The sequence below is a fragment of the Nyctibius grandis genome, chromosome 18 (assembly GCF_013368605.1).
Source record: "Nyctibius grandis isolate bNycGra1 chromosome 18, bNycGra1.pri, whole genome shotgun sequence".
In the NCBI taxonomy this organism is placed as follows: Eukaryota; Metazoa; Chordata; class Aves; order Nyctibiiformes; family Nyctibiidae; genus Nyctibius; species Nyctibius grandis.
Genome location: NC_090675.1, coordinates 9,459,990 through 9,486,532, shown reverse-complemented (window position 1 = coordinate 9,486,532; position 26,543 = coordinate 9,459,990). Strand labels below are relative to the sequence as shown.

Here is a 26,543-nt window from a genome sequence, read left to right as displayed (position 1 = left end):
GCAATGACATACTGTTAAACGAGACCCTAGAGCACACACCTTTGTATCACCGAAGGGAAACCTGTTTCACTGCCTAAAACATTCCTGAGATTTAGGGACAAAAGCGTTACCGGTGCTGCCAACTGTTCGTACGTAGTTTAGTTTATTTCCAAGCAAAGGGAATTTCTTCCCCGCTTCCCACAGAAATCCTCACGAGGCCCAGAAACACGAGGTGCAACAGGCCAGTCCTGTCAAACACGGGAACACCCACAACAAAGTCAGATTCGCAACTGACATTTGCCCAGTAATTGTCTTATTATAAACCACAAGGAAAAGAGGGAACCAACGACCTTCAGATACACTCAGGTTCTGCCCAGGCAGCAGAGGGAAGGATCCCTGTTCGGAGGCCGGTACCAGCGACATCTCCCCCACACTATTTGCTCCTCACCTGCCAAGTCAAACCCGATCCGTGCAGATCAAGTAAAGTTTTTGTCAACAGCTTCAATCATGTTTTAGGCACGATGCATTTTCCTTTTTGTACTCTGCCAATATGTAGGGCTATAAAAAGGAAATCAAGTTAAATGTGCATTTTGTGTACCATGAGAAGCAGCGCAATGGCACCTTTAGCAAACGTCAGACTGCAGCACATTTAAAGAAAAACTTCATTTTTAAAGTTACAAAAGAACATCGTTGTCCTCATAAGTTAGATTTCAACAACAAAACCCCTTCAAAATTATTTAACAAAATCTGTGTGCAAAAAGAAAAAAAGTCTTAAACAACAGGTATTGATACAGAGCAGAGAGTGCACGTGAAGAGGTCACCGAGGCAGACGCTCACTGCTTGGGATTAATACCACGCTATGACAGTGACCAAACAACCGTTTGGGGCCGAACAGTCACTAATTGTTTCAAGTAGCTGAGGGATGTATTTATTTTCAAATATCTTTCTGCAACTTTCCCCTTCCCCTTTTGTCAGCTCTTAAAATCTTTGTGTACGTTTCCCCTTCCGTAACAAGTCACCCCGAACAGCCCCAGCCCTAAGAACAGCGGAGGAATCCTGACATCACCTTCCCCCCCCCTTTACAAACTGCAGTGTTGCATCAAATAGGACATACAAATTACTGATTCAAACAATATTATGCTGAAAATAAAATATTAAAGGTTTAATTTAAACAATAGTTAAAATAATATTCCTTAAGGTGACACCTGTCCTCACCACTTGCATCCAATTACTCTGGCGCGACTAAAATTACTTACCTCAAGAAACACTCGGAGGATGCATTTCACGGGATTTCCACGCTGGGCTCCTGCCCTTTCGGGCCAGCCCCACAGAGCACCCGCGCAGCCAGCCGCAGGGCACCGTGTCTGTGAATGCCCAGAATTAACTAACTTCATTAGTGTCTCACAGCGTCAGGGAAGGCTAACGCACAGCCCCCGGCCCCAGCCCTTACGTTCAGACGCGAACGAAAGCCCGCGCTGGGGTACGCCAGGAGGGGGCTCCCCGTTGTGCCCCCAAGGTTCACGTTGGCAAGGTCTGCGCTGGAAAACCGTACGGTATGGAGAACGTAGGGGATCACACCCTCGCTCCTTTAGCTCTGCCTGGTGCAGAAGTTGTGGAATATTGAAGTAATGCTACAAGATCTACTCCAACCATGCCGGCATGGAGGGACAAGTCATTTACCTTCCTCTGAAGTCATCCAGTTGGACTCCTATGCTCTCAAAAATATCAAACAACAAGCTGTAACAGCAGAGACAGTCCCAGTAATTAACAACCAACACCACCACATTTCAAATAGTCTCCAGCTGCCAATACAGACACCTTCCGAGAACTTAATTTAGGAGATACAGAACCACAACTCAAAGGTCAGGTTTATGTTATCACGTGGAGGATAAGCATTACATCTGCAGCGAGGAGAGCGTTACGCGGAGGTTCCGAACTACAGCACGCAGAGCGGGCAACAGAGCATTTCACAGGCAGCTTCAAAGTTGTTCTTCAAACCTCCTGCAGGTTTTAACAACTTCAGCCACCATCCACAGCTACCTTTCTCCAGAATTCACGTGCCTTGGCACGACTGGAGTTGCAGAGATGCTACAATGAGAAGTTCAACCCAAGAGTCAAGTCAGGATTTCCTTCAGTCCCATGAAGAGCATGCTAGCAGTCCTACAGGGATCACTGCAACTACTCTTGGCCAAGTGCCATTTCTCAGCCAAAGTCCATTATCAAAGAGAATGCTGGGTGACTCTTAGGACCTTAATTCCTTCCAGACAAGCCAATGCACCAAAGTATACAACGTGCTGGTGAAGTAGCTTTAGTAAAGAAAGGAAAGTACATCCACCGAGCAAGAGCTGAGAACAAAGCTACTGATTAAACAAACAGAACTATTGCATTTGGTTATCAGACAGAAGCATAACACCTCCCCAACCTGCCCCAGGCTGGAAGCTCTCCTGGTTGCCCTAACTTGAAGGCAAGCCATGAAACACACACAAACCAGAGCTGAAACAACAGCAGTGGTTCACACAGACCACTTTCACCAGTATCAGTCAAATAATGCGCCTCATCCCAAACACAAAACCTTGAGATCTTTGAGACTCCTTAGTCAAAAGCTGGGAACGGAGACCCAAGACTGGAAACCCTGAGCAAGAAATGGTCTCCAGACAACGTATGTGTAAATCCATGTACCCAATTTGACACTTCTAAACACTTCTGCAGTACAGAAATTACACAGCTTCTTTAGGGCAATTTTAAACACACCTTCCTTGCCTAAGTTCTGGCACTAGTATTACGTACTTCATTTAATTTTAAATAGTTTTAATAGGACTTAAGAATTTGTAAGAACTTTACAATTCATCAGTGCCCTGCTGTATGGGTATTCCAGCACAGAAATGTTTTGCCTTATAGATAGCTAAGTTTCTTTGTATTACCTAAAGCGGTCATAAACAAAAATTGCTATATAGGAATCAGATTTTAAATCCACACATAATTTTAATTTGGATTTTCTAAGTCTTAAGTCTTAATACACCACAGGTTTTTTTTATGCAAATACTTCTTTTCACTTCAGTGAAGATATTCCAAGTATGCAATCATTAAATCTGCATTCACTAATTACATAACTGCATTTTAAAGTTGGTATTATTCAGCCTTTCCCCAAAAAATACACTTGAAGGCACCGGTATATGAACTATTGACCTGTAAAATTTCAGTTCTTTTAAGAGCCATTAAGCTCAAAGTCATGTCTGAAGTTTGTTTCTTCTCTGCACTCTTTCCTGAAGACCATCAAGCACCTTTCCCTGCCTCACACTTCATAAACAATCTAAAAACCAGACCCCAAACACAACACCCAGCCCAGGCGCTGCAGGAACTGGGCTTGCTGAGCCGCACCTTGGACCGACCTTCCATGGTCAAGTTAGAAACCCCTGAAAATAGGGGGGGGAAGGGGAAAGCCCCAGCTGACAGAACCCTAACTACAGAGCACGGTTTCTGCCGCTATAAGAACTGAGGTAACAGCAGTGAGTTGTTTCTAGTTTGCTGCGTTACACAGACTTTCAAACGAGTATTACCTCAACATTAAAATAAAAATACCAAATAAAACAAAACCAAACACACCCAAACCAAAACCCCACACAACCAAGCAGCCCCCCCAACAGAAGAGAAATTAAGACAAGCTAGTGAGATAGGCATTATTAAAGGATCTTTACAGCTGACTTCTGCTTTTTAAATTAATATAAAGGAATCAGTTTCTGGTTGTACTATCGTTTAATGTAGAAATGACGCATCACAAAAAAGACCTGTTGTGCTTTTTGGCATTTTCCGCTGACCCCTGCAAACTGTACAAGAAGTTGGGTTCTCCAGAAACATAAAATTGAACTGGACTGGAATACAAAACTATTAACCAGTATAAACAAGTTACTGCCTCAATTATTGAGTAAGCCCATTCAAAAAGGAAAAAAAAAAAAGAGATGGCTGCAGCAAGTAGGTAAGCGTTTCTAGTTCTTGCTTGTGGCATCGACATTAATATTTGCATAAGCTTACTAGGTAAAGACATGCCATCGCAACCGCTAAAGAACGTTCACTTCCTAGCTTTGTATCTAGTACATGAATATAATTTTGCACTGATCATACATCTAAATGAAATAATTCTACTGTAAAAGTGAATGCAGGGGCAGAAATATTAAATTAAAGCCACTGGTCCAAAAACTGTTTCTAGCAGGCTGGTCCACTTTTGATTTTCCTGGTCCTGTTCAGAAGATGAGCACTGTTGGCTGGTACCAAAGGAAACTCAGATTGCTGGTCTAGTGGATCTTCTGTCACTTACAGATGAACACTGGTCCAGTTCAGGAAACTAAAACCAACAGACAGTGGTTACTCACTTAACGACCTGTCGTGGTTCACAAAGAGTAGGTTGCTCTCCAAAGTGGTTCTTTGCCACTTTTCTTCATAAGGCAGCAGCCAAGGCTAGGGCGTTCTCCCTTTTCTGGATATCTACCATTAACTTTGCTACAATGCACACAGTAGAAAGACCTTTCTCATATAACTTCTTATAGTACAGCATATATTCCTTCTATATATCAGAAGAAAGCTCCTGGTGAAACCTTCCATTCATAATAAGAATGCAACTCTTTTGAACTCAAACAGTTTTATTTGATGTTTTCTTGCAGACTTTCTGCAAAGTAGCTTCTTTTGAAAGAAGAGAGAAAGAAGGGGTTTCCAGGAATACCAAGTTAAAAATGTGAGCCGAACTAAACATGCCATACACATGCTGATAAGGATTTAACACACATTCATCCGTATGGGCACTCTTCAGCAGACTGGACCAGTGTTTCAACGCAAATTCCAGCCCCCAGAGAACTACATGGTTTAGATTTCACAGTATGACTTTTCCCCCTCTAACCTGGGGGAAAACACCTTAACTGGTTAATTGACCAAGTTCTTAGCTACTCTGTCCATCAACGTTCTGAGACATCAGAAAAGACTGGACCACTTCTTCAGTGGATTGAGGGCTGGTGCTTACGTCCTCCAGAGCATCCGTGACCGAGAACTGCCGATCCCGCAACCGGTTCCAATTGGCCAAAATGTTGTGGTATTCAAAAACTTTCTCATAATTGCCAATGGAATTGTACAGTTTAATGAGACCTCTGTAATCATATTCAAGTCCACTGTATCCTTCACCAAAAAGCTTCTTTCCTAAAGAAATCCAGAGGAAAACAAAGTTAAAAGGTAATCCACCCAAATGTTGCATCTTATTTCTCATGTCATTTTTACCAACAACGTGAAGCTTTTTGTTACAGCAAATCAAGAACACAAGCAACAAGCAAGCCTCCTGGATGATGGCTTGAATTCCATCTACCTTCTCCTTTAAGGGTATTGTAACTTGTCCTCAGGGACTCTACAATCAGATCATCAATTGCACCACAGTTTTACATGCATAAAAATCTACCAGTCACAGAAAGAAGGCAGTCACTTTGTGTCCCAGTTTCACGCCAAATTCAATTTAAACAGTGAAGTTGTTTTTCAGTTTTCTACTTTAAAATCATACATTTTTCTGTAACACACTGTACAGAACTGTACAAAGTAAGATTGGGTCTCAAAATTGAGCTATAGCACGGCACAAAGATGCTTTTGATTTGGAATTATAAGTTCACTGCAAATGATAACGGGCAAGAAAAACATTTAACGAGAGCACATTCAGGCTGACAGGCACAATATTTAAAATTTAACTACATGCTGCACTTCAGTTCTAGCCACAACTCCAAGATGTAGGCTAAAGACTAACAGCCAAGCTTTTAATTAATCAGTTTCTAGATGCTTTCAAGAGTAAATTCTGATGGAGCACTGAAAATAATTCCAGAATTCAGTGCCCAAGAGAACATTCAAGAAAAAGCATTATGTTTACATTAAAAACACATACACAAACATCTCACATTTCATTAAGTTCTTTACTAAAAACTCTAATATGCTTTTTAACAATGTTTCCTGTAGCAGTAAAGCTGCTATATAGTCACCTATTTTAAGAATCACCTACCAATTGCTATGGATCTCAGATAAAGCTTTTCAGCATTTTCATATTGATTCATATCATAGTTATAGAGAGAAGCTAGATGACCCACTGACAGGGCAACTTCATAATCTTCTTGACCCAGAAGCTGCTCCTTAATCTGAATTGCCTTGATGTGCATTTCTTCTGCTTCCTATGAGGATCAAATTCACATAGGTCAGTCAGACACCACTCACCATGCCGGAAAAAGAGGAGAAAAAAAAAAGATTTAAAGTAACATAACTATGTAGTGGCTAAATAGTCTGTAGTATTTTATAAAAGGCAAAAAGTAAGAAAGCCAAAACCAAATCAAGTTCTCCAACTTCTTAGTTAAGTGGATCAGCAAATAGTATCACTTTTTCTGTCATCAAAATTGCTGTCAGCCTGTCTCTGAAAGCATCGTGCATCTTAACGGATTGTTTTTGCACAAAGCTTTGGAGAGATGAATGATAAAGTACAAGTTTGCCAACCATAAAACTACCAACTGAGGTTATGAATTGTGGACATTGAAAATCACCATTTGTTGTGACAGATTTACAGATGCCTTGCAGATTTTAAGTCAAGACCTTTACATCCATATTATCTTACCTTAAACTTTCTCATGGACTGATACAGTCTTCCAAGGTTGCCATAGTGTTTTGCTGTTTGTACATTGAACTCCCCGAAGGCTTTTTTGGCTAACTGGAGTGAGGACAGATGCAAGTCGTGAGCCTCCTGAAGTAGCCTCTGCTCAGTCTCCTTGTTGTGACAGTCTATCGCAATCTCCTCCAGGATAAGTGCTGAGTACAGGAGAGAAAAACACAACGTTACTGTGTTCCAAACACACAGAGATGTTAACTGCAGGTAGCAGGAAGCCATCTACCCAGGACATCTCAGGAGACATCTCATCAGGCTTTGTGTTTCTTACAAACTGTTTTCAAGCAGGCATGACCAGATACCAAGCTCACAACATATATGTTTATATTCTGTATGTTTACTTCCTCCAAGTCTTCTGGCTAAGTTTTAAAGAAGTTGTTTTGTATTTTATAAGTGTGTTGACAGAGAACACTGAGGACTACAAATAATATTCTAGAGTGACCTCCATTTGGAAAAAACAACTCAAGTTACGTTGCCTCTGCCAGGGAACAGGATAAACACATCTGCATGACTGATGTCAAACCGTCCCAGTAATGCAGTTCAGGGTACTACCTTTAACTCTCTTTGAAGATGCCAAAAGAAGATGGTCTTCTGGGAGAATGTGAGTTATAATGCCAATAGCACGTTCAGCATGGAATCTGAAAGAGTTTAAATAAAAAATTCAAGATACATATATTCAAGTTAGCAGCTAACTGATAAAATATTAGAAACATTAATGCAATAAACAGATGCATTTAAGTTCTAATTGGAAAGTCTGTGTCATTTAAGAACATTTTTCTCCATTTACAGTACTAAATGTGCTGCCAGTACCTCAAACAATTGTACTCACAGTGCATTGTCGAATTTTCCAGAGCTGTACTGGTGAACATACGAAGAGTAAGCCAAGTCTTCATGAGCTGTAGCTACATGTATGTTTTTACCTCCAAATACTGACTGCCGGATATCAAGAGCTGTCTGGAAGAGTTACAAGAACACCATTTCATCAGTTAATACAGAAAAAACCCAAACGAGTTTCTCTCGTTGTTAAAAAGGGGGGAAAATAATCTACTGGTTCTGAAATTCTGTAGGCCTATACATACATACCTGAGGCAGTATATATATAAAAGCCACTTAGAAGTCAGGGTAAAAAAACGAAAGCAAAACCCCATAAGTTGGGTTTGTTTTGGTGTTTGTTTTTTTAAAGAACAAGCATTGCAGTAATTAAAGCAACTATTATCCGTCTCTACAAATTAACTGTATGTGAGTTTCAGTAGAAACATTTGAGAGATGATGAATATCAAGAGAAACTGAAGAGAGACTTTAAGCCCTGCTGCATACCTGATAGATTGCAACAGACTGGCATATATTGTCTACGTTGAGCAAGTAAAATCCATAGTCTAGTAGAGTATCAGAATACTTGGGGTGCTTGGCTCCAAAGTGCTCCCTGTAGAAATATACTTATATTACAAATTGAGACAAATTAAGCATAATTTTAAAAGGGTGTTTTTTGGTACGCTACTCACCGGGCAAGGTACACTGCATGCTTTATCAGCTGCTCAGCCTTCTTAAATTCACGTTTTACAACACAAGCCTGAACGAGTTGAAAGGAAGCATATGAAAAGGTGCACACTCAGAACTCATCTCCTCCAGATACTGGCCCAATTGCTAACTACTATTTTCAATTTCAAAATATCATCGTAGTCACTAAAGGACTTCTCAGTTATTTAAGAAAAGGTTCACAGATAACATTAATAAACTGGTATTTTATTCTGCCATAAATGCCTAACTAAAGGGCTAGTACTGTACCTAGCACAGATTGAACAGGGGAACAAACCACCTTGTTATGGAATGCTCTCAGGTGAGCTTTGTCATGATGTTCATTTGAACAGCTGTAACTCCACTTCAGAAAGAAAAAAACCCAAAACCATCCCAGGTCTGAGACAGAGATGGACCAACTAAACCCAAATAACAAGCCGTAAGGCTCATGAAATGGAGCTGGTTACCCAAGTATTCTGGAGGTACTACCTGTCCTCACCCATTCTTGGCAGCAATTTAGTTACAAAAGAAACGTGGAAGATTTTAAATTCACCTTTGAAGCTTGTCGTAAAACATCCACTACTACTTTTACAGGCAGGCCAACTGTGATCTCCTTCATAGCTTCTATACACCATTTATAAGCCTGTTGAACAAAGAGTTACTAACATAATGAAGCTGGAACTTCACTGCATCACAACATTAAGAAAAATAGTACTTGGCTCTGAAAAATATACTGGTCACTTACATGACAAAATATTAAAAAATACTGTTTAATTGCTTATGTGTAATGAATTTGTTCAGCTATGTCTTAAAAGACAGACTTTAAAAGCACTCTTAAGGTTAATATGGACTGTGTAAGTAAATATTTTATACTAGCCTAAGGCATGTATTCTTACAGTGACTTTTACAGACAAAAAAGGGTATTTTATAATCTTTAAGTACTCTTCACAATTCCTGTTGTGTAGGACAACTTCCTGGTCAGCGTATGTAGGAGCTAAAGGAAAACTGCAGTTTATACAGTGGTTACACTTAAAACAGTTTTTATAAAACAGGTGCAAAGAACTGTTACCTGTGTTCTGCTATTCATTTTTACCTATTAAAATAACCTTTTTACAATATTTCATTTACAGATGACCAACACACAGACTAACTCAGAACAATACACAGAAAAAAAAGTTGATAAATCAAGTATTCCTCTGGTACTGCCACACAGGTACCAAAAAAGATCAGGAACTCCGGCTAGAAAGATAAGGTGAATAATGAGCCACTCGTGGAACATCCTAGGGGATTTCATAACCAGTTTTTTGAAGAAAAACAAACCCCAAGTCCTACTCACCTCATCGTAGTGGCTCTTGGCAAAGAGCAGGGCACACAGCTCCCCGTAGAGCGCTGCTTTGTTCGCTTGCTGACCATGCTTTGCAAGCTTGTCCATGTAAGACTGAGCGAGTTTGAATGTTTCTTCTCCCAAGTGATATTTACAGTTACCATTTCGAACGTGCAGCAACCTGAGGGACGTGTAAAAGAGACCTTCTAAATGGCATCTGAACAAACCATTTCAATACACAGTGGTACCATGGGTCTACAACTTGGAATTATACTTACAATAGAACTGGGCTGTCATCCCAACAGAACTGCACTGTCTGAACTGAGTAATACAGAAGAACTATTTACAAACCCTGTTTCAGCACACCACGCTTTGTTCTCTTGCCTGGCAAGAATTTTTACTCTTGCACATGTCAAATGATTTTAGATATTGAAGCAGTTTTACATATCCAATGCTTGAACCACTTTGGTGTGGTGGCTTTGTGGGTTTTTTTTCATAAAATTCATTCTTCTCAATGCTGATAAAATTCCACTTCCCAAACCCTGTAATATACAGTATTAACCCCCTTCTATCTCCTTTCCAAAGTACAGTAAACTGAAACAGACACTGAATAAGTACAAACACAGCCAGTTCTCATGCATCTCTGCACTTTTTCCCCAAACCTTAAGTAGCACAGCGCTTCACAAGTGGGCATTCTTTGTTTTAGGGGTTTGTGGGGTGGAGAAGGGGGGTGTCTTCCCAAGAGATTCGATCACATCCATTCAACATGATATCCAGCACCGATGTAGCATCACCAGAAAAGACTACTTTGTTGGTGCAGTTCACAACGACTCTAAACAAAACATCCCACAGAAGGGCAATATACAAAGTGAAGTGAAGCAGAAAGTAACACCGCATTGCAGAGAGGCTACTCTAGAAGTGTGAGCTAGTGTAGAGGTACAGCATTTTATACCTTTTATGATACATTATTACAGATCTTCCAATAAACTGTTAAGGGGGGAGGAAGGAACAGTGAGGTTTTTGATCAAATGTTTCTCTTCTCTACACCTGAGTAGAGATTTATAAGTTATTGTAGCCATGCCTCCTGGAATAGCAAAGCAAAATAAGTTTGCCCTATAAATCCAGCCTGCCTCTAACATAGCCTCCTCCTGTACTTTCTTATTGAAATCTATCATGAAACTCAACCACCAACAAGCAAGGAAATAAAGTTCACATTTTCACAAGAAGGAAGTGGTAGGCAAGCACACAGCAGATGTGCATTAGCCACGCAGAGAGAAGATCAAAAGAAAAAACCTTCAAAAAACCCCTGAAACGAGCTACATAAACACCAGCTTTTCAATGAGAAACACAGCAACATGGCTCAAGAACAGAAAGGAAAAAGCAACAGCCACATTTTTCCTTAAATAAAGTCTGAGGGCTAAACACGACATAGAAGTGCATTGTGCTCTTGGTCACGGGCAGCAGAAAACTATCTAACATTCAGGCAACAAGAGACAGGAATTTTAAAGAAACTAGAGAGAAAAAACAAGCAATTACAATTTCCCTAAAGAGCAAAACTCTTTTGCCTGCACCATTCCACTGGGAGCTGCTATGCAACATCAAAAATACAAAGCCCAAATCCCATGTAATGGTATAAGCCAGCAGCAATAGTCCTGCAATTTAGATAAGTGCCTGGGAAGGATAATATCCAGCATCTGGATGCTTCAGTGATAGTGTCTAAAACCAAACAAATCGGCCAAAAACCAAGCTAAACCTAACCCAATCCTCTAGGCTAAGCGGAGTTCATGTGATCCAGTTCTGAGTAACAAAAAAATCCTTTATTAATCCAAAGGAATTTTAGAAGATAAAGCCAAGAAGAGGAAAAAAAGCCTTAGGACATTGATGCTAATAGCTATGAATTTTCTTTGATGTCTGCAATAATAGCTTTTGGGGGATAGCTTGCCCCCCACCCCAAGAAATCATTCTCTAAGAGCACACAAACATAGCAAACAACGTTACACTGCAGCTTAGGAAGCCTAAAAACATCTGAAAAAGCTCCAAGAACCAGCAAAATGTGAAACAATGAAGTGGGAGGACCATGTATTTGTGCCTTATTGTTTAACATATAATGAGAGAAAGCAAACCAAAAGGAACACAACACATGCAGGAAAGCATTATACAAGCTTGTAGAAATCTCAAATCTTCACATTTCTTCAAGTGTCTCCATATAATTTACTATTGCTAGTACAAACACACACCAAATTATGTCTAAGAACACAAAACTTTACATGTTTTTAAACTGCATTCTGTTAATAACACAATGCATTAATTAAACTCCTAGGGATTAGACTTTTTAGCTTTTAGAATAAAAAGAGCCTCTTTTTACAAGCGTCATACTTTCAAAAGCTGGACGTAAACTTTGTTCTCTTAAAACTCCACCGAACTCCAGTGCAAGAGCAGTGTAAGAACAAAGTATTCTACAGCAGGGATTAGATGGTAACAACAAGTTTATCTTACTGTAGCCTCATGACTTTGAAGCTGAGTGTAATTCCTGCTCTCTCCCACAAAAAAGTTTTCAGATTTTTACACACTTAGCACTTCTGAAAGTGTTTCTAATTCTTTCTATTTGATACATTTCCAAATAAACGATGCTACTTGATTGACTGGGAGATGCCTGAACACAAAGCAGTGTCTCCTCACTCACTGGTGCCCAGAGGGACTTAATGTTACATTCAGGCCATCAGCTTTCATTGCAAGAACAATGGCTGTCTCTACCCAAACAGAATTAACATCTCTAGTCCAGAAACGTTCATCCTAACATAGGATGTTTTTTTCTAGCACAAAATGAAAATCATCTTTCCACAACGATGTGGGCTGTACACTGCTGCCCAACACAGAAAGAGTTACCTTTTTCCCTTTCTTTACCTTCTTTTTTTTCTATTTGGAGAAAATGAGGGAGTTTATTTTTAAGGCAGCTTCTCCAGCTTGCCAAACAGCCAGATACAACTAGGAAACTTTTTTCAGATTAATTAGAAGGCAAAGCACCAAGTACTAGCAGTGGTACTATATCCATCATTCCCCAGTTCTAGGAAAGCATATATGTGTGCCCAGTCTTCTCCTGGCATCATCTCATTTCTGGAATAAAAGCCAGTGGTAGCTGGCAGGACAGAACAAGGCAGAGCAGCAACCGTTGCCACAGCCCTCTGGCTGGCACACAAAATAAGCAGCTACTGGCAAAGCCTATTTACTCTTCATGTTTGTCCAACTATAAACAAGATGCAGGGGTTTTTTGGAGCAGTTTTCCAAAACAAGTTTAGCCCTATATTCACATAAATACAGCACATACTTTGTTGTTCATTACAGCAGCTAAAGAGTTTCAACTCTGCTCACCAGCACACAGGTATTCAAGCACACACCTGTAGCACACAAGAGAGGTCAGTCATGGTGTTACCAACGAAAACAAGCTGGGTGCTTCCCACAGACTGCATCAGTACAGCACACATCTAGATACAGAGGTCTAAGAGCAGGGCAACTGAAAACTAAAGTGATGATCTTCAAGGCCGCTGTGAATGGAATCTGAGTCTCAATGGACCCTACTACAGGCCTTGAGAAATAAACCAGGTATAAACCCCAAATGCCTCCTAAAAGCAAAAGTTCTTTTCGAAATGGTTGAGCTGTGGCTGAAGGTGTCCACAAGAACTGGACACTTAGGTATTTACCTAATCACACAGTCACGTAGCTTAGCACGGAGCAAGAGAACTCCCTGGATCTGGAATTAGGAGAGGTATGTTTTCCTTTTATTTCTGCTCAACTGTATTTATATCATTTGTGTTTGGATTTGGCAAATTCTTCTTGTAGTAAATGTAATTTCAGCAAACACCAACACATAACGCTCCTTCACATGCAAAAACCCTTGAAAAACACAAGCACCTTCTGATCTTCAGCTACAACCAGGGAAGTATTTTGGTGCAGCAGAATACCAGAGGGAGCATCCGAAGCTTGATGGCTCCAAGGCAGCTGGTAACGTATTAATGTGTATTTCACAGCCAGACATACAGGAATTAAAGGTGAGCTCACCTTACACAACACTCTACAGCACGAAACCAATGAAGGATTTCATCATGAAGGGTGCATAACTGAAGGCAGGAAAGAAATACCTTCTCAGCATCACTGTACCAGCCTGCATCTGACAGGAATCCCCCTGGGGGAAAAAAAAAAAAAATATCAATAACAAACAGAAATTTGAACAGCAAAACACCTTTTTAAGAGAGAAAGGGTTTGCTCAAGTCTTGTAGGAAAACTACTCATTTCATAGAACTACATACGGGAATCCTGTGAAGGTTAAAGCCTCCAATCCTGAATTGAAAAGGATGAAATATAAAACCAGAAGAATTCTCCTTCACTTGAGGATGACTTTTCGGTATTACATGGTTTTCCTACAGTTTTCTGTCAAGAAATACTTACCAATACTAAAATTATGCAAAGTTTTAATGTTAAGCATCACATCTGCAAACAAATTTTAAATCTAAAACATTTGAAAGAGCAAAGATAAGCCTACATATTCTTAGATATTAAAATTCAATATATTTTTCTTAAGACACCAAGTAGTTTTCTAAAAATTACCTTCCAAAACCAGACATGTTCTTTAAAAAGAAATCACGAACATTAACATGAAAAAAAATTAGCATTAGCTTAACTGAAGCTTGCATGAAAGAAAGTAGCATACTTTAAACAGCCTATCATCACCAGTTACCTAAAACAAAACCAATCTGGATTGCTTTTTCTTTCACAGCAGAATCCGATTCTGCTATGTAGGAGCACCGTCTACTGAAAGAATAGGCCAGTACAGAAGCAACTTTTACTCCATGGTCCATCAAAGCCTGAAAACAGTGATGAAGCAGATGTCTGAAACAAAAGGAAACAGAATTTGATTACACATGAAGTTTTTAAAACACTGCAGTCAGTTGGCTCTTGAGTGCCACGAATTCAAATGAGTAGTGATTCAGAGAAATAACTCCAACCCCCTCTCAAACCAAAACCAGATGAATACAAGCATAATTGTCAATCTCGAGGCTAATGGATTACAGTTGTTGGATTATCCAACAAATAAAGTGAGTGTACACAAAGTTCTTTACAAGGACACCCTCCGGTGTAAGCAAAACAAGCTACCCACACAATATTAAAACTGGAAAACAACATTTTCAGCTAAAACTTAGAGGAGGGGAAGCCTCAAATCCACCCTCACGCCACAACTCCCACAGAAATTGCAGATAGCTGAGCAGTGATGAACTCATTAACATCACACACACCCCAACAATGGGAGGGAGGTACGTCTAAAGACTCACGGCTTTTTCTGGTTACAAAGAATCTGATCTAAAAAAGGCAAGTTCTGAGCATAACACCACAAACTGGAATACTGAATGACAGGAAAACTCTTTAAACTGGGGCAACCCTAGCAGCTTGATAACCCTTCACTTAGGATTTGCTGCAACAGCAAGAAACAGATACTTCAACTGTCACTGCTCAGGGCCTGGCTGGGCACTGATCAGTTGCTGGTAAGCAGCTGCGGGGTTTTGCATCACTTGCATCACATCTAACTTAAAAGTTCACCTGTAAATCTAACAAGATATTCTTATGGTTATTAGATGGGCTAGTAAGACCAAGAAAATTAGAGACATCTTCCAAATTTAAAATAGCTCAAGAGGTAAGAGCCAAAATGAGAATTATAGATATATTAAGCCACTTACCTTTTATCTAGAGCTCGTAGCACCTTTGCAAAAACTTCTAGTTCACAAAATTCACTACCCAGCTGGCATAAGCGGCCCTGTTGGTAAAGCTGAAAGAAAAATATAAATATATTTTGGAATTTAAGACTGAGTTCTTCCAGGAAACTTAGCTTAAGAGTAAAGATGACTTATAATGAAATCTAGATTTCAAAGTATTGAAATAGTGGAACTATTATTACTTAGTCTGCTCTATCTCCACACAGGAGCACAACTGTAGTGTTTAAAAAATGGGCATACAAGCTATGAGAGCTCCATAGGCAGTTTCAAGGTTTTTTTACCTATGAATGTATTTTTAAGTGTCTACGTCCACCTGCATCTTCAAAACACTGCAACACATAAGCTAGAAAGCAAAGACAAAACCAAGAAACCCCTAAAGTCAGGAAAAAATACAATGAATAGCTTCTTTGGTACCAAATGCTTTGAAAACATTTTTAAATGACAGAATCTAGCACACAGCAGTGCAAATAGATTTTATATTATATATAAATAAAAATATATAAATAAAACCCAAACCCACAAGCTCTGCAAGGGGTAACTCGCCAATACCATGAGCTAAATACAGACATGAGCCCTGACCCCATTAATACCTGAGCTCACACAAGTAATTCCTGCATAAATGGGAAAACCCAAGTGACTCTGTTCATGCATTTATTAAAAGCAGTGTCTAGTTTTATGCCCAAACTGAGTTGTGTCTGCAGATAAGCAAATATATCAGTTGACTTGTTCACAAAAAACAAACCATGGAGACAGTTCTCTATGCAATGCATAGTTAAGCTGCAGAATTCTCTGCCACATTATGCTATTAATACTAAGCATTTACATAGGTACAGAAGTGACTGTACAAATCTATGTCAGAAAAATCCATTGCTGGCTCTTAAATCCTGATACCTCGAAGCCCCTGAACCACAAACGACTGAGCGCAGGGTATGTAACCTAAGGAATCACCCCTATACACTTGCCATAGTCACATGTACCATCTGCAGCCTCTGCTAGAGGCACAGGACTGGATCACAGAGCACTGCTGCAGTATAACCGGTGGTTATTCGAAGTGTTCTAGAAGAAACACACACACGTATCCTTTTTTTATTTAAAAAAAAAAAAAGAAATCTTCCTGTGAGGCAGTAGCTCCACGGGAAAAAGGGAGAAGCCAGTAGCTCCTGTCTCACAGGCACTTCCTCTAGAAGCTGCATCTTTCCACACAGGTCACACGAGATCCACTTCTGTCCTGTCGTGGTCTCCGTGCCAGGCGACGCAGGGATCGGAACGCTACGGTTCACCAGCAGACACAAACCCCATTGTACACTCCAGTCTCACGCCACCACGAGCACGCAGGTGAAGCACTGCTACATTGCACTCAACAGTTATTCAGAAAACCCCGATTTCTAGTCCGTATCTTAAGACATTCAAACATTCGCTGCCCAAGATGGGCATCTCCATACCCACAGCAAGGTCCTCCGTGCAATCTAAGCAGGTTTTACAGCTGTGAGGAACGTTGACATGAGGAGTGCAGCCACCCTTATTAGGTAAGCAAAAGCAAGGCCAAGAGAACACATTATTTAGAGACAGATGCTCATTACAAACACAGACTTAATGAAAATTTTAATATTCCTCTCAGTTTGAATAATTTCTTAAGATACTCTTATCAATAAGAGTCTTGCGTCTGGTTCACCTCTTTCTCCACAAAGACTGGAAGCAGGCTAATTAGTATTCAAAACAAAGCATGTGAGAACATCTCCTCCAGCCAGAAATTTAGTTTTAGTCAACTCTTATAAAAGCACATGACACTGATTCTACAGCCCAGCAAGTTTGTTATTTTAACAACAGAACCTACAAAAGAAAACCCTTCAAAAATACTTTGACCTAATAATGTCAATTGCCAGAAATAAATGTTTTCCTTTTAGTCATCTATTTTGCTGGGGAAAAAAAGGAAGTATTTTAAAAAACAGCACAAGTTTGCATGCAAAGTTAGTCCTCAGATAAAACAGTGCCGTGTCCTTGTACTTCAAAGAGATGAGAGTTTCTTCTGAAGCTATACTCTCTCTGGCAGCGAAAGAACAACCAGTCTGATGTATTTAAAAACTGCAGTCATGGTTAAGTGTTCTCATTTTCATCACCACAGCTGCCTAATGGTAACTGTTCTATAAAACCTAATACATATTTTCTGTAATCAAAAAAAAAAGATGATTAAATCTTGCCTAATATTCCAGGCCCAAAAATGAAGGTAGACATCTTGTCAATAACTGCCGAGACCATTTCTGGAAGAAGCTAAGACATCCACCCAAATTTCACCTGGATTTAAGACAACCAGAAGTGCTATCACATGTTCAACAATTAGGCTTTCAGTCAAGTACATTATCATTTCTTCTTACCACCTTGCAGCGCTACCTAAAAATCCCAGAGATTACCCCGATTCTAGTTTACCAAATACTAACTGTAGTAAGACTTAAAAATTAATATATTTATGAGGTTACATAAACACACCTTGTAACATGCCCACTGTTACATGGGATTCTTAAATTGCTAACGAATAAATGCCCTGGTTGGGTGGGAGGGAGGGGGAAAGGTCCCACACTACACCCTCAATTTTGATACGTCAATTATTTCAGGCACATGTAAAATCTGGCTTATGGCCCAAAGGTCCAAGACATTCCACACAAGGAATTCCAAGGAGATCTGCACGTCTCTTATCCCAATTCAAAGGCAAACACTTGCACCATTCTGGCACGCAAGAAAAACCCCGACCTATTTTTCACTGGTATAACCAGAAATACAGTATCCTTGGGACGTTTACCACACTATTCACCCCTTCCCTCGACATACTGGCAAACGTTTTTAAGGAACTAACTCAGCACGAAGTCTCTTGAAACTGTTGTAGCTGTTAAAGCAATATTTTCAAGCAAAATTTGACATGGAAATAGTGAGTATACGTCAAACTGTGAAGCAATTCCAGGAGATTCAGTAACGCTCATTTGTTCATTGAGGAGCAGTTGCAAGCACTGAAGAAATGGTTCTCTTGTAAAAGCTCCAGAGACAAAATTCCTGACCACAAGCCTTGCTTCATAACACGAAAAACAAAACAAAATAGTGATTCAAGAAAACATGCCCTGACAAGAATGACAGAGGTTTGGACTTCTGAAGAACTATTCTTTTCTTAAGAAACAAATGCCTTTTAGACACAAACTTAACCTATTTGGAGCTTAACAGAGACTTACTTTTCTTTAACCATGGAAAAATGAATAAAAGCCTACAGTATGACCTTCAACTCCATCAGCTCACAGTGACACATTAATTCTGGCACTGAAGACAGGAACCAAGGTGTAAGTTTAACATATAGGCGTATTGTTAGACACATCCACAACCAAACTGTTTTGCATAGCTGTGAGAAAACCACCATGATTCTCCTTCAGGATCTAAGGCTTAACATTTAACTCGTAACACATCCACCTAAGCATTCAAAGGCTGCATATAGTGGTGCTCCCAATTAAACATATTAATACCATTAACTTGTAGCTTAACTATTATCATATCATCACGCACACGTAGTTCTGTTAAAGTTCCTGTCAGATTTCTCTCTCTGGATAGATTAAGCTGAGCTCTAACTGATTCCTACCAAACCCTGAAAATAAACATATGTTAAATTGCTAGCAATTTGCTATCAAAAGCAAAGCCCTAACGCAAGAGAAAAAGCTATTGTATCACCAGCATTCTGGGCTGTTTCACTGTGTACAAGCACAAGAGAAAAGATTTTTTCCAAACCTAATGAAAAAAAATAATAAAAGTAAAAAAAAAAGATTTTTTTAAAGCAGCTGGAGATTAATTCTAACCAGTTGTAAAAGCACCCTCTGGAAGGGGAACTGCAGCATACACAACTTGAAAAATATGCTCCTGTTGCTCCAGTTTGGAAGAGGACTGAAAAATTAATATGGGTATTTCAGTAAGAATTAAAGATACAAGGAACTCCAAGGAGAGCCCCAGCATGTTTAGTAATGTCTAATAATGTAATGTGGAATATTATGCCAAATTTAGGAAGGACTGTACACTTAACAAACATCGGTACTTGGGGAAAAAAGTTTGGCTGTAACCACAATCTTCCTTCCCCACTTAACAAGGAAGGAAAAAGTTTCTTGAGAGTCAACAGTGCCCTGAATCAATCTGTTAACAAATGACTCATTATAGACGGGGTGAGGGGGAACAGCCTTAGAAAATAATCAGTTTGAAATTTAGGTACATTCGATTCTTTTAAATCAATTTCAAAACGATCTACAGAGCCTCTGGACAAGCACTAGTTCTACTGGATATTGTTTAGGGAAAAAAAAAAGCAAACTTCACAGGTTGTCTTTGAAAACATACTGCTAATTAGGAGGCTGATCTTTATGAACCTCAATCAAATAAATAAATCAATAAATAATCAAGAAAAAAAACCCCCAATCTTATTGAATAAGCCTAACTTCAGAGACAACTTTTGGAGCCCACTGCTTTCACACACAGCACACTTCTCCACATCTTCCCACCCACTCCGCTCTCTCTACCATACCAGCAATGTTTTTTGTTTCATGTCTACACAGAGTCCGGCACAAGGGATACGAAGTCTGAGCCTTACAGTCACACACACGTATGATTCTCTGCAGCAGAAAGTGGGGAAACCCAGTTTGCTCTGAAGTTAAATCAGTACAAAGGAGATGAAGTGGAAATAGGAATTACTGTTTCAGCAGGAGCTGAACACCTCTGTTCATGATGTGACCTCATTATTTGAATCACAATGAGTTCTAGTGTCTAAGACTCAACAAGGACACTGAAAAAAAACGGGGAAACTAGAGCATATCAAGATTAGAGAACATGCCCCACAGTTAGAGGTTCAAAAAAAAGAAAAAGCAAATTGAGTAACATGAGTTAGAAGTCTGGTAAACAAAGGCAAGAAGTTTCAAACCAGTAAAGATGTAACAAGGAAAGATGGTTCAGCTCTAGTCCAAATTTAGACTATAGAAATAAGGCACGTGTTAAAATAAAGAGTAATAACAATCGGAAAAAACCTCATGAAGTGATAATTCTCCTTCACTGTGAGGCTTTAATTAAAAAAGGGGGTGATACAAGGATACGATTTCATTTAAGCAGTATCTAGTGAAGTCTGACTGCCCACGCTACTCTGGGAGTCTAACCAGATGATCAGAATGGCTGTATGCGTGTGTGCATGCACTTATTCAGAAATTATCATTTCCCACATTAATTTCTGACCCCCCAAAATACAGCAGCATGAATGTAATTAAGTCTTTGTGAAGTGACACGGATCGGTCACAGCAGAAATCCTACAAAACGTGACCCATTCCCTCTGGGATGTTTTGCCTCTCATACGTTGCCTGCTTATGACCTTGTCTGTGCTCCTCTGGTCAGAAAACCTCAAAACTAAAGCAGCACAGCTACACTCCATTTCATGGGTAGCTTATCCTCTTCACTCTCATCAAATACCCAGGAGACTGAAGCCTTGGGACGTGCTAGTTTTATTATAATCTTATAAAAATTATGCTTATAATCATTCTTCATCAGTACAAGCAATCTCTACTGCAATGCAGAGAATGGATATTCTCTTGCTTGTTGTGAACAGTCAGCAAATTCCTGTTTATTCATTTTGTTTGGTTCAAAGACTAGCTAGATGCAATACAAGAGCTTTTATTAGCCGTGCTGCTTCTTCTTTGGATTAGCAGAATACAGTGAGGAGACACGATACGGCAGCTACATTCATTGTTACAGAAGTTGGAGCTATCAGGATTTAAACTCAACATCTGGGATTTTTATTCACATCAAGGTAGGAGCACTTCAGAAGTTTTATCTACCACTTCAAAGAGAAAGTGTGATTATAACCTTCTGGATTTTGCCTAAAAACATTAATGCAAAACAAGTCAGCATAGTGCACTTACGAAAGGTTACAGGTCTGCACTAACTAAAACAAATGAATGTCGTCTCCAATTGTTCTCATGGTTAATGATCTCATCAGAAAACATTCAAAGAACATTGGACCCAAATGATTTTCAAGACAAATGAATGTAAAAAAAAAAAAGAAAAACACACAACCCAGAAAAGACATTCCAAAAGGAAAATAAACACTGGGTGACATGTTAGCCAATCCAAGTCCAAGATCAGCCTGCTAACTGCAACAAACACCTATGACAGAAACACAAACTAATGAGGCAGTATCTCTTCAAAAGCACCACGAGAACCAAGGAAATGAGATAATTACACATAATAGAATATAAAGCTGAGGCACAGCGGAAAGAACTGAATTCTACATTAGACACTAACTGAACAGTCATCAGACTAGATAGCTCAAGATCTTTTTTCTCTCAACAAACTCGATTCTTTACACTAACTCCCTCCCTCAAATCACTATCCTCTCCCCAACAAATCACAAAATACACTGATTTGATTTTCCTCCTCTTTTTTTTTTTTTTTTTGAGGACTTACAGTTTATTCCAGTTGCCACCTACTTTTTAATACAGAATTTTGGCATTTGCAAATGCTGTTCACCTGCCAGGCATGTCCTATTTTAACTGAAATCCAGCGTATTTATTTCTTTGGCTTCTAAAAGCTAGACGCTCTCTCTCTTCCCCCCGCAAAAAAAAAAAAACAAGAAAGAGAACCTAACTAGTTTTACTAGGAAACAACACAACCAGGATATACATAAACCTGGCAAAGACACAAAGGAAACAAAATATGATACGTTTGCACATTTCTTTCCCCCCCAGATGCAGGTGTTCCTTGTAACAATACTAGTTATTACGCTCTTCAAAATACAGCTGTGATTAATAAGACATTTAAATATTTTTTAGCACAAATTTAGACTTGAAAATTTCCAGGATATCCTTACCAGCATTCTGCTCTGTCTCTATTATTTTTCTAATGGTTGCAAGGAAAAGTCAAATGCCATTTGGAAAAAAAGAAGAAAAAAGAAAAATACCCAGTAACACCTCGCTGGACCAGTACAGGTTTGTTGTTTTACTATAATCACGATTATTTGATATTGCCTTTTTAAGCTTTAGTCACTGTTTAAGAATGTTACAGAAGGATAAATATGCTCAGTATTAGGAACCTGCCTGCTTCTGTCACCTTGCAGCAGAACCCATTTCTTAGAGTCCACAACAAAGAATATTCTGCAACTATCCCAGGTTTGATTCCTCACTGTTAACTGGGAATGCACAGGTTTTTATGGCACGTCCTAGAAGTTCACAATTTTGGAATACGTAGAATTAAAGTAATTGCATTTGTTAAGGAATGGGAAATAAAAGCAATATACTATGACAATAGAGCCAAATACTGGATTACAGGGTACCCTGGGGAAAAAACAAAGACCAAGACACTCTGCTAGCATTTTCCTCCCATTTAAATAATAGCACATTGACCGTCTCCGCTGTTGTAATAGCACCGTGTCCTATCTACGTCTTCTTAATCCACCTGAACACACTGGCAAACTGTACAAGATTGGCAAATGTTGAGTTCAAGTGTTCATACTGATGAATACAATAAAAAAAGTTTTGTACAGCCACAGCCTATTAACATCCGTGTATCAAAATAAAATCTGACCGATACTACCTTTTATTTTCTTGCAAAATCAATGGCAGTTTCTCCACTATCACAAACAGTGAGTAACACCGGATAACAAACCATTACTTACAAGTTAGATGTGAAAGACTGGAAACATTTTGATTTCTTTTAATAATCACAGAAAGAAAGTGACTAACTTTTTCAAGGTCTAAATGCAAATGTATTCACGCAAATCCTCAATCACACACCACTTTTCCTCAGCTGTATTTGAAATATAAGTACCATTCCACAGGATAGTAACAACTAACTGACACCGCCTCAACACAGCAGCAACCACCACCATGTAGTCAGCACAAGGATTTTAAAGCCTTCTAGTTTGTCTTAAAGACTGCTAGCAACTTTGGAAATTCTACTTCTTTAAAGAGCTTGATGGTCAGATATATTGAACACAGCTCAGCAACCTGAAATGGTGTTTAATAGCCACATGATTTGGAAAATAACTGTATCCAGAACCAAAACAGTAAAACCAGCACCATACACAGCACGAGAGGACTGTCCAAAGGAGTGACACTGTCCTCACTCTAACCTAATTCAGCTATGTCATTTGTATTGCTGTAGGCATCCAAGTATCGAGAACCAGTTACTAAGTGTTGTAGAGCTGCACAGAAAAATGCAAACACTGTTGCAAAAGATCTGTAATCTGGGCTAGGCTTCAAGGCACTCACTGCAGGCAGACATCTCTGCATATAGAACACCGTCTAGTAAGGGCTCTGGATTTCCTTTCAGCATCCCATCCAAGGTTTAGTTACGTTGTGCATAAGCTAATTTGAATGTGACTAGTAAAGACGACAGGTTCTACTACACAGAAAAGATATTAAAAAAACCAACCAAAACCAAGTAGCAAAGACTCGGAAGACTAGTCTACCATTGGCAGCAACAGCAGAACGCTCACTGCACTGTGTAGCCTAGTTTCATTTATTCTGTGTGTGGACATCTCGTAGATGTGTATTTGTAAGAGGAATATAGGTGCACTTACACCTTTCAGATTATCAAAGACTATCCTGTTGTAAAAAACAGAAATAATAGGAAAAGCAACGCAAATTACTGTCACTGACAAAAGTTACACTGGCTACTGATGAGTACAACAGAAACATTATTTTGAGGACAGGTACTTAGCATGTTTATTATCACCTGCCCAACACGACAACATACACAAGCAGAACAAACAGAGTAGAAAGTCTCTCCAAGTCGGATATACCGCTGGCTCTTTTTTCATTATGGAACAATGCCATATGAATCTGATTCAATGCAACCACTGAAGAGTGCTAATAAAAGGATAAGAAATCAATGACCTCTTAAGCTCATCTACAGATGAGTTTTTAAACAATCTGGGAATAATATATACTTGGATATTTCTATCATTAGAAGGAGTTTTTGGTTTTATGCTTTTAAAAGCCACAGAGTACCATCCTTTCATCTGAATGAACATCAGGACAGGCAATGCCAAGAAAGTTTATTTGTGAATACTCATACCTACTAACAGTTAAAAATAAACCCCAAAATACTCTTCCACATTGTTAGTTCTATTATCTTCAGTCTTTACCCAGCTATTGCCATATGTCAACCACATCATTATCTGTGAGCATGCTCATATGTGGTAGGAAGGGGTTTCCATATTTTCCCAACACATAAGGCAGACACACGCAATAGCTAGTGTACAGAAAATGTGTGTGCCTGTTTCAACGCTGTAGGAACAATTTCCCTGTCTCTAGTGAAGATCAGCCTTCCTTATAAATACTATTACTCTCTATATATGTGATGGACCACTACCCCTGGTTCATAAAGATTCATCTGAAGATTTACTTCATTTAGCATATCCTCAATTTTTAGAAATTTACTGACAAAGAAGGGTTATCCCCCATCTTAGTATTTTTTACACATTGTTTCTCTCCTGAGGAATGCTCATTTCCAGCAGTTCCTGTACATGGATGAAATGCCTATTTAGTGGCCAGTAGAAATTAATGGACCATCTCAGTGTACCTTTTACTCTAACTCCATGTATTTTAGAGGCAGCTGAATGAGAAAGAGCCCTTTCATGAAAGAATGATTTAAGGCTAATAAACTATATCATTAAATGAGTCTCAACTCATCTGGTTCCTACCAGATCGTTAAAGAAGGTATAAGAGCATGGCAAACTCGGCTCCTTCTAGCACTGACATCATCTTCTCTGGTACATTTAAAAAAAAAAAAAAAAAGGAAAAGGAAAAAATACATCCCAACACAGACAGCTTGGGCTCATCCTGCCCCTTCTCGGCTCCAAAGGCGGGGAGGCACGTTCCCCCGCCCCCAGCCCTCACCCCACGGCCCCCAAGGACAGGCCCCTTCTCCATCCCCTCCACACCGGGGCTCCCCCCGCCGCCCTCCCCGCGGCCCCCGGGCGTTCCACGCAGGCCAGGGGCCCGTGAGGGGAGGGGAGGAAGCCGCAGGCCCCCGGCCCGGCCCAAGCCTTCCCCCGGAGCCCCCTCTCCTTCAGCCGCAGCCCAGGCGGCCCCACACAGGCCTTCACTCCCCCAGCCCGTCCTCGCGGCGCCGGCGGGGGGGCGAGGCCCTGCGCCCCCTCACCGCCGAGCCCCCCGGGGAGAGGCCTGGGGCAGGCCGGCTGCGGACCTGCCCTCCCTCCTCCGCCCCCGGCCCGCTTCTCCTTCCATCTCCCCCAGGCCCGGCCGGGCCCGGCCTCGCTCGGCCCCCCGCCGCCTCCCCGTACCTTGTAGTACACGTCGAACTGGATGTTCTCGGGCAGCGAGCGGATGTCCCGGCGCCGGGCCCGCCCGTAACTATCCACCACGGCCGAGATCGCCGTGTTATAGAGCGTCTCGGGCACCCACTCCAGCTCCACCGCCGCCATCTTGGGTGTGCGGAGCCGCCTTCCTCCCCCCTCCCCGCGCCTGCCCGGCCCGCTCCACCTCCCGCGCCTCACGCCCCGGGGCTCCCGCCGCCCTGCCCGGGCAGAGAGAGGCAGCAGCGGCTGGAGTGCGGAGGACGTGGGGACGATACGGGAGGAGAAAGGAGGGAAGCGGAAGGGAGCCATCCGCCTGCGCGGAGGCGGGAGAGAACGAACGTGGGGCAGAGGCGAAAGCCCGGGGCAGTGAGGAGCTGTGGGGCGACGGGGTTATATCGAGGGGGTGAGAGGAAATATGGGGGAGGAGGGTGTGAGGGGAATCCCTGCTGGCGGTGACAGGGAGGGAGAAGTGAGGTGTTGTAGGGCAGGGCTACGACTTGTGGCGGGACCGTGGCCCAGCCTTCAGGTGACCACCATAGCCGGGGCACGGTGCCTTCCCCACGGCCTGATGTGGGCCTTGGGGCTGCCTGGCCTTGGTGGCTCCGGGGGCTTTATTTGTATGGGAGGTGCAGGCTGAGCACCCCCAGCAGCAGGCCCCAAGGGGAGGCCTTGAGTGACCCCCCCACACACAGCTCCAGGGCCTGTCCAGCAGCACCCCTCCCGTGAGTGGAAATGTTGGCATTTACAGCCTCACCTGTGGTAACGTACTGCTAATATTGGGCCTTTCATGGCTTTCAGGTGTGTTGGCAGCTCATGGTGAGCATTGTTCGGGAGCCCGGCGTTTGCTAACCTACCTGAAGCGCACCTGCCTCTGCTGCTGTTCCTCCTTGGCTGCCATGTGGTAAAAACACTCTTTTCCCTGCATAAATTAACCCTGTGACCCCTCATGGAAAAGGCACTATATTTTGTCAATATCTCATT

The 26,543-nt window shown here is 40.9% G+C and overlaps 1 protein-coding gene across 1 annotated transcript; it reads right to left on the bottom strand.

The window, feature by feature from the left end:
- Window positions 1-4,595: 4,595 nt before the first annotated feature.
- Window positions 4,596-25,700, bottom strand: APPBP2 (amyloid beta precursor protein binding protein 2). Its single transcript, XM_068415785.1, has 13 exons — window positions 25,548-25,700; window positions 15,212-15,300; window positions 14,218-14,369; window positions 13,542-13,665; window positions 9,498-9,666; window positions 8,715-8,804; window positions 8,149-8,216; window positions 7,964-8,069; window positions 7,476-7,600; window positions 7,199-7,284; window positions 6,599-6,789; window positions 5,999-6,164; window positions 4,596-5,160 (listed from the first exon to the last, which is right to left on the bottom strand). The coding sequence occupies exons 1-13, from the start codon at window positions 25,686-25,688 to the stop codon at window positions 4,907-4,909; spliced, it is 1,761 nt and encodes a 586-aa protein (XP_068271886.1). The 5' UTR covers window positions 25,689-25,700; the 3' UTR covers window positions 4,596-4,906.
- Window positions 25,701-26,543: the final 843 nt, after the last annotated feature.